The sequence below is a fragment of the Engystomops pustulosus genome, chromosome 4 (assembly GCF_040894005.1).
Source record: "Engystomops pustulosus chromosome 4, aEngPut4.maternal, whole genome shotgun sequence".
Classification (NCBI taxonomy): Eukaryota; Metazoa; Chordata; class Amphibia; order Anura; family Leptodactylidae; genus Engystomops; species Engystomops pustulosus.
The window spans coordinates 8657565-8665447 of NC_092414.1; the positions used below are offsets into that span (position 1 = coordinate 8657565).

Here is a 7883-nt window from a genome sequence, read left to right on the forward strand (position 1 = left end):
GGGGGGCAGTGTATTCCGCAGGGGGAGGGGGGCAGCGTATTCCGCAGGGGGAGGGGGGGCAGTGTATTCCGCAGGGGGAGGGGGGGCAGTGTATTCCGCAGGGGGAGGGGGGGGCAGTGTATTCCGCAGGGGGAGGGGGGGGCAGTGTATTCCGCAGGGGGAGGGGGGGGCAGTGTGTCCGCAGGGGGAGGGGGGGCAGTGTATTCCGCAGGGTGAGGGGGGGCAGCGTATTCCGCAGGGGGAGGGGGGGCAGCGTATTCCGCAGGGGAGGGGGGGCAGTGTATTCCGCAGGGGGAGGGGGGGCAGTGTATTCCGCAGAGAGAGGGGGGGCAGTCTATTCCGCAGGGGAGGGGGGCAGAGTGTCTGTAGGGGGAGGGGGGGCAGTGTATTCCGCAGGGGGAGGGGGGGCAGCGTGTCTGCAGGGGGGGCAGTGTATTCCGCAGGGGAAGGGGGGGCAGTGTATTCCGCAGGGGGAGGGGGGGCAGCGTGTCTGCAGGGGGGGCAGTGTATTCCGCAGGGTGAGGGGGGGGCAGCGTATTCCGCAGGGGGAGGGGGGGCAGCGTATTCCGCAGGGGAGGGGGGGCAGTGTATTCCGCAGGGGGAGGGGGGGCAGTGTATTCCGCAGAGAGAGGGGGGGCAGTCTATTCCGCAGGGGAGGGGGGCAGAGTGTCTGTAGGGGGAGGGGGGGCAGTGTATTCCGCAGGGGGAGGGGGGGCAGCGTGTCTGCAGGGGGGGCAGTGTATTCCGCAGGGGAAGGGGGGGCAGTGTATTCCGCAGGGGGAGGGGGGGCAGCGTGTCTGCAGGGGGGGCAGTGTATTCCGCAGGGGGAGGGGGGGCAGTGTATTCCGCAGGGGGAGGGGGGGCAGCGTATTCCGCAGGGGGAGGGGGGGCAGTCTATTCCGCAGGGGAGGGGGGCAGTGTATTCCGTAGGGGGAGGGGGGGCCCACTAAAACCTGGAGCCGGCCCTGCCTCAGAGACTTAGAAATCCTAAATAGATGAGGGAGGCTTCTAACAGAACCTGTGACCTAGATGTAGGTCTATAAACCTCCAAAAACTTTGGGAAATTTGTCATGCTTGATATATTGTTTCTTTTCCTATGTATATTTGTTATAGACTTCCTCATTTTATATCACTTGGTCTGTATGGAGCGTTTTTGCTCTGTCCACAGTGTAAGATGTGATGTATAAGGGGTTAATATTTTTCCAGCTCCGGCTTCTAACAGAACATGTGACCTAGATGTAAGTATGTAACATCTATACCTCCCAAAAATTGGTGAAATCCGCCATATTTGATATATTTTCCCTTTTTTATGTCTATTTTTTACAGACCTTTCATTTTCTATCACTGAATTTGTTTACGGAGCGTTTTTGCTCCTTTATACGAGATGTGATGTATGAGAGGGTTAATATTTTGGGCGTTTTTTTTTCCACTCCCGTGTTTTTGCTTTCGCAACAGTTTGTGTGATGGAGTTTGGTTCCCGAAACCAGTTAAATAAAGCTACAAATCCTGATAAGTACACAGCGGCATCGCCCTACTTGGATGTGTTCCCTCATACCTGCCTGACGTGTCTACAGGATTGTTACCAGAGCGTCCTGATAGCGGGAGCCGGCTCCATGCATCACATTTTATATAAACTTACTAGAATCGTCTGAAATAATCTTAGTGCAACTTATTGGCACCGATATTGTGGCTAAAGCCGGTCCATAAAATAGGTAACTCCATATACAACCCATACACATTGTATCAACCAATATATCTTTATTAAAGCCAAGAAACAGAGAAAAAACACAGATCTAAAATATCCACACAGGGAATAGTCCTATAATACGTCCTATGACTAGAAATCACCACCTAAACAAGTTGTATATAGGATGGCTCAGTCAATGGTTGGATGTAGCAGGGTTGTGTATGTGAGTGGACGGATCTAGCAGGGCTTTGTGTGAGTTGGATGTAAAAGAGCTGTGAGTGAATGGATGGATGTAGCAGTGCTGTGTGTGTGTGTGTGAATGAATGGATGTAGCAGAGCTGTGTGCATGAATGATTGAATGGTTGGATGTAACAGAGCTGTGTGAGTGAGTGGATGGAAGTAGCAGAGCTGTGTGTGAGTGAATGGATGGATGTAGCAGAGCTGTGTGTGAGTGAATGGATGGAAGTAGCAGAGCTGTGTGTGAATGAATGGATGTAGCAGAGCTGTGTGCATGAGTGATTGAATGGTTGGATGTAACAGAGCTGTGTGTGTGAGTGAATGGATGGAAGTAGCAGAGCTGTGTGTGAGTGAATGGATGTAGCAGAGCTTTGTGTGTGAGTAAATGGATGGAAGTAGCAGAGCTATGTGTGTGAATGGATGGATGTAGCAGAGCTGTGTGTGAATGGATGGATGTAGCAGAGCTGTGTGTGAGTGAATGGATGGAAGTAGCAGAGCTATGTGTGTGAGTGAATGAATGGATGTAGCAGAGCTTTGTGTGTGAATGGATGGAAGTAGCAGAACTGTGTGTGTGTGTGAATGGATGGATGTAGCAGAGCTGTGTGTGTGTGAATGGATGGATGTAGCAGAGCTGTGTGTGTGTGAATGGATGGATGTAGCAGAGCTGTGTGTGTGTGGATGGATGTATCAGAGCTGTGTGTGTGTGTGAATGGATGGATGTAGCAGTGCTGTGTGAGTGAATGGATGGATGTAGCAGAGCTGTGTGTGTGAATGGATGGATGTAGCAGAGCTGTGTGTGTGTGAATGGATGTAGCAGAGCTGTGTGTGTGTGTGAGTGGATGGATGTAGCAGAGCTGTGTGTGTGAGTGAATAGATGGATGTAGCAGAGCTATGTGTGCTTGAGAGTGACCACCATAGAATCTTTAATTATTGTCAAATATATTTTTCCTTTATTTGAAGATTAAATCTGGATTGCATCTTATAGTAAGGAGCGTATTATAGTCTTACAGATACAGTATATAATATATAGGTGATTATCAGCTGAAGCTGTAGTAAGTTTCTGATTCTGGACATTGCATTGATTTAATAAAGAATTCCTGAAGAGAGGATAAGATCACGACCACCACCGCTGTGACCCCCCGGATCTACTCTGGGTCTGACTGTTACTGCGGCTTCATCCTGCAGCAGCGAGCGGCGGTCCAGTCCATGTTGCTGCATTGACAGTGACAGACATTGGATGACCGGATATCCCAGGATCCGCATGCACTTCCGCATGAGCAGGCTGTGGCAATGTAACCTGCAGAAAGATGGAGAACATTGGAGCTGAATTCTACAACGGCTCCGAGCTTGTGCCAATTTATGTCTCCAGAGACGAAGTTTTATCACTGGATTTGTGACCAATAACAAACTTGTAACATCTGTAATTACAGGTAATAGTCCAAGCTCCGGGATATTGTTGGATAACACCTGACTAGGTAACACACAGGAGAATCTCATCCACGTCCTATGACTAAAGGCGAATCTCATCCACGTCCTATGACTAAGGGCGAATCTCATCCACGTCCTATGACTAAGGGCGAATCTCATCCACGTCCTATGACTAAAGGCGAATCTCATCCATGTCCTATGACTAAAGGCGAATCTCATCCATGTCCTATGACTAAGGGCGAATCTCATCCACGTCCTATGACTAAGGGCGAATCTCATCCACGTCCTATGACTAAGGGCGAATCTCATCCATGTCCTATGACTAAGGGCGAATCTCATCCATGTCCTATGACTGAGGGCGAATCTCATCCATGTCCTATGACTGAGGGCGAATCTCATCCATGTCCTATGACTAAGGGCGAATCTCATCCATGTCCTATGACTAAGGGCGAATCTCATCCATGTCCTATGACTAAGGGCGAATCTCATCCATGTCCTATGACTAAAGGCGAATCTCATCCACGTCCTATGACTAAAGGCGAATCTCATCCATGTCCTATGACTAAGGGCGAATCTCATCCATGTCCTATGACTAAAGGCGAATCTCATCCATGTCCTATGACTAAGGGCGAATCTCATCCACGTCCTATGACTAAAGGCGAATCTCATCCATGTCCTATGACTAAGGGCGAATCTCATCCACGTCCTATGACTAAAGGCGAATCTCATCCATGTCCTATGACTAAGGGCGAATCTCATCCATGTCCTATGACTGAGGGCGAATCTCATCCATGTCCTATGACTAAGGGCGAATCTCATCCATGTCCTATGACTAAGGGGGAATCTCATCCATGTCCTATGACTAAGGGCGAATCTCATCCATGTCCTATGACTAAGGGCGAATCTTATCCATGTCCTATGACTAAGGGCGAATCTCATCCATGTCCTATGACTAAGGGCGAATCTCATCCATGTCCTATGACTAAAGGTGAATCTCATCCATGTCCTATGACTAAGGGCGAATCTCATCCATGTCCTATGACTAAGGGCGAATCTCATCCATGTCCTATGACTAAGGGCGAATCTCATCCATGTCCTATGACTAAAGGCGAATCTCATCCATGTCCTATGACTAAAGGCGAATCTCATCCATGTCCTATGACTAAGGGCGAATCTCATCCATGTCCTATGACTAAAGGCGAATCTCATCCATGTCCTATGACTAAGGGCGAATCTCATCCATGTCCTATGACTGAGGGCGAATCTCATCCATGTCCTATGACTGAGGGCGAATCTCATCCATGTCCTATGACTAAGGGCGAATCTCATCCATGTCCTATGACTGAGGGCGAATCTCATCCATGTCCTATGACTAAAGGCGAATCTCATCCATGTCCTATGACTAAGGGCGAATCTCATCCATGTCCTATGACTGAGGGCGAATCTCATCCATGTCCTATGACTAAGGGCGAATCTCATCCATGTCCTATGACTAAAGGCGAATCTCATCCATGTCCTATGACTAATGGCGAATCTCATCCATGTCCTATGACTAATGGAGAATCTCATCCATGTCATATGACTAAGGGCGAATCTCATCCATGTCCTATGACTAAGGGCGAATCTCATCCATGTCCTATGACTGAGGGCGAATCTCATCCATGTCCTATGACTAAAGGCGAATCTCATCCATGTCCTATGACTGAGGGCGCATCTCATCCATGTCCTATGACTAAAGCCGACTCTCATCCACGTCCTATGACTAAGGGCGAATCTCATCCACGTCCTATGACTAAGGGCGAATCTCATCCACGTCCTATGACTATGGGCGAATCTTATCCATGTCCTATGACTGAGGGCGAATCTCATCCATGTCCTATGACTAAAGGCGAATCTCATCCATGTCCTATGACTAAAGGTGAATCTCATCTATGTCCTATGACTAAGGGCGAATCTCATCCATGTCCTATGACTAAAGGTGAATCTCATCCATGTCCTATGACTGAGGGCGAATCTCATCCATGTCCTATGACTAAGGGCGATTCTCATCCACGTCCTATGACTAAGGGCGAATCTCATCCACGTCCTATGACTAAGGGCGAATCTCATCCACGTCCTATGACTAAGGGCGAATCTCATCCACGTCCTATGACTAAGGGCGAATCTCATCCACGTCCTATGACTAAGGGCGAATCTCATCCACGTCCTATGACTAAGGGCGAATCTCATCCACGTCCTATGACTAAGGGCGAATCTCATCCACGTCCTATGACTAAGGGCGAATCTCATCCACGTCCTATGACTAAAGGCGAATCTCATCCACGTCCTATGACTAAGGGCGAATCTCATCCATGTCCTATGACTGAGGGCGAATCTCATCCATGTCCTATGACTAAGAGCGAATCTCATCCACGTCCTATGACTAAGGGCGAATCTCATCCATGTCCTATGACTAAGGGCGAATCTCATCCACGTCCTATGACTAAGGGCGAATCTCATCCATGTCCTATGACTAAGGGCGAATCTCATCCACGTCCTATGACTAAGGGCGAATCTCATCCACGTCCTATGACTAAGGGCGAATCTCATCCATGTCCTATGACTAAGGGCGAATCTCATCCATGTCCTATGACTAAGGGTGAATCTCATCCACGTCCTATGACTAAAGGCGAATCTCATCCATGTCATATGACTAAGGGCGATTCTCATCCACGTCCTATGACTAAGGGCGAATCTCATCCACGTCCTATGACTAAAGGCGAATCTCATCCACGTCCTATGACTAAGGGTGAATCTCATCCATGTCCTATGACTAAGAGCGATGCCATCTACAACGCTACCGGTCATACTCCGGGCTGCATTTACCAAAAGAAATATTTTGGATCCATAAACACCAGGGACGGAACAGATTAAGTGGCTGTGCCCAAAACAAGACACATTTCTCCTGGTGAGACTGAAAAACTAAGACATTATGCGTCTTGGAAAATGAACCCCCAATCGTATTGTAAAATGTCCTGCTTAACCCCTTTAATAAGATTCATGGATAGGTATAAGGAGACAACATGTGCCGGTACCTGCGGGACAAGTGCAGACGGAGGATTTTTCAGTAACAAAGACACAATCCAGCTCCATGTTCTTGTAGTATTCAGACACTGAAAATAGAAAAGATCATTAGACAAGATCTCCAGACACAAGAGTCTCCTCTAAGAGTTATCTTACTCACCAATTGATTTTATGGCATCATCAATTCTACAAGGAGCTTCGTGTCCGGTCACCAGAGCCGGTGCCAGGAGCAGGACGAGAGCCGGAATGTAGAACTTCATCGTCCAAAAATTGTGAGAAGCTTTAGAGATCCAAGGAGAGATTCAGAAGTTATGGAGAGGAGGAGACAAAGCCAAGACGGTCCTCACCCTCCTCTAGATGAATGTACCTGCTGCCTCCCGGCAGTCGCCTTATATAGGGAGTCTTAGCAATGATAGACGCCCATGTGATGCTGGAGGATGAACTCACCCTAGAGTCTTAGAGAAATACAAGTATCACCAGTTTGAAACTCCACTGATATCACGTACAACCAATACATCAATTCCGAAAGGTCAAACAACTCGAGAGTAGAGTTTGGTCAGACGTGTCCTCATTATAGACTGACCACCATCACAGCCGCTTGTACATGACTATGTCCACACTTACATTCTACCACTCACATTTCTCTCCCGCTGATTTGCCTTGTCTGGTAGTAAGAGAACTGATCCAAACATCTTCTGGAGCAGGACTCTGGCATCTCATAAATGGTGTTCTGGCTATTTCCTCCTGGCGTGATATTCTTTTATGCAGGGTTAGGAAATGGTGAGCCCTAAGGCTAAATCACCTCTCCAGCTGCTCCTACCTAATTGCCTTGTCATCCCTAATCTGTAGGTGACATCTGGTTGACGTTCCCTCCAAAGACAGGACAAAGCAAAATCGGCAAGGCACTGGTCAGAACCAAGAGCACAAATGCAGTACAGAAGCGATAAGAAGCGATACACCACCTACTGCAGATGATATCTTCCACATTCACAGTTCTCCCCCCAAGGACAGCCCACAGCTCTTTATAGCCTTATACACTTAGCAGCGCTCCTGACGTTTCTCCCGTCCTGCAGCCTCCGAGCGGGGGGCGTGCCGCTGCTGTCACATGACTCGGTGCTGGTCACCGCCTCTGTGACGTCACTGCCCGACCCCGCTCGCGGGCGCAGACACGGGCCAACTGAGGATGCGCCGCATACACAGGTGCTGCATATCAAGTAGGATCTTCCATCGCCTATTGGTCAGGGCCAGGTTTAAAAGTCCGATTATGTGTTTGTCATATCACCCCTTGAGAAAGACCGGCGTGGTTGAAACGTGCGTTGGGGGATCTTTGCAGTCAGGTAACCATGGTCACAAAGACCCAGACCACTATACTTCATTGATTTATGGACATTGCTTCATCTTTATGCTATTGCACTTTATATGAGTGCTAATGTTTACGTATGGTCTGGACGGGCACAGTGTATAATGG

General features: G+C 48.5%; 1 protein-coding gene across 1 annotated transcript; it reads right to left on the reverse strand.

Moving 5' to 3' along the window:
- Positions 1–2846: 2846 nt before the first annotated feature.
- On the reverse strand, positions 2847–6790 carry LOC140126009 (resistin-like). The gene is made up of 3 exons (XM_072145055.1): positions 6576–6790; positions 6427–6504; positions 2847–3221 (listed from the first exon to the last, which is right to left on the reverse strand). The coding sequence occupies exons 1-3, from the start codon at positions 6673–6675 to the stop codon at positions 3088–3090; spliced, it is 312 nt and encodes a 103-aa protein (XP_072001156.1). The 5' UTR covers positions 6676–6790; the 3' UTR covers positions 2847–3087.
- Between the last annotated feature and the right edge of the window lie 1093 nt (positions 6791–7883).

Coding starts and splice junctions, on each gene's coding strand:
- LOC140126009 (XM_072145055.1), bottom strand. CDS start 6,675: ATGAAGTTCTACATTCCGGCTCTCGTCCTGCTCCTGGCACCGGCTCTG. Junction 6,505..6,575: donor TGATGCCATAAAATCAATTG/GTGAGTAAGATA, acceptor TTCTATTTTCAG/TGTCTGAATACTACAAGAAC. Junction 3,222..6,426: donor CGTCTGCACTTGTCCCGCAG/GTACCGGCACAT, acceptor ATCTTTCTGCAG/GTTACATTGCCACAGCCTGC.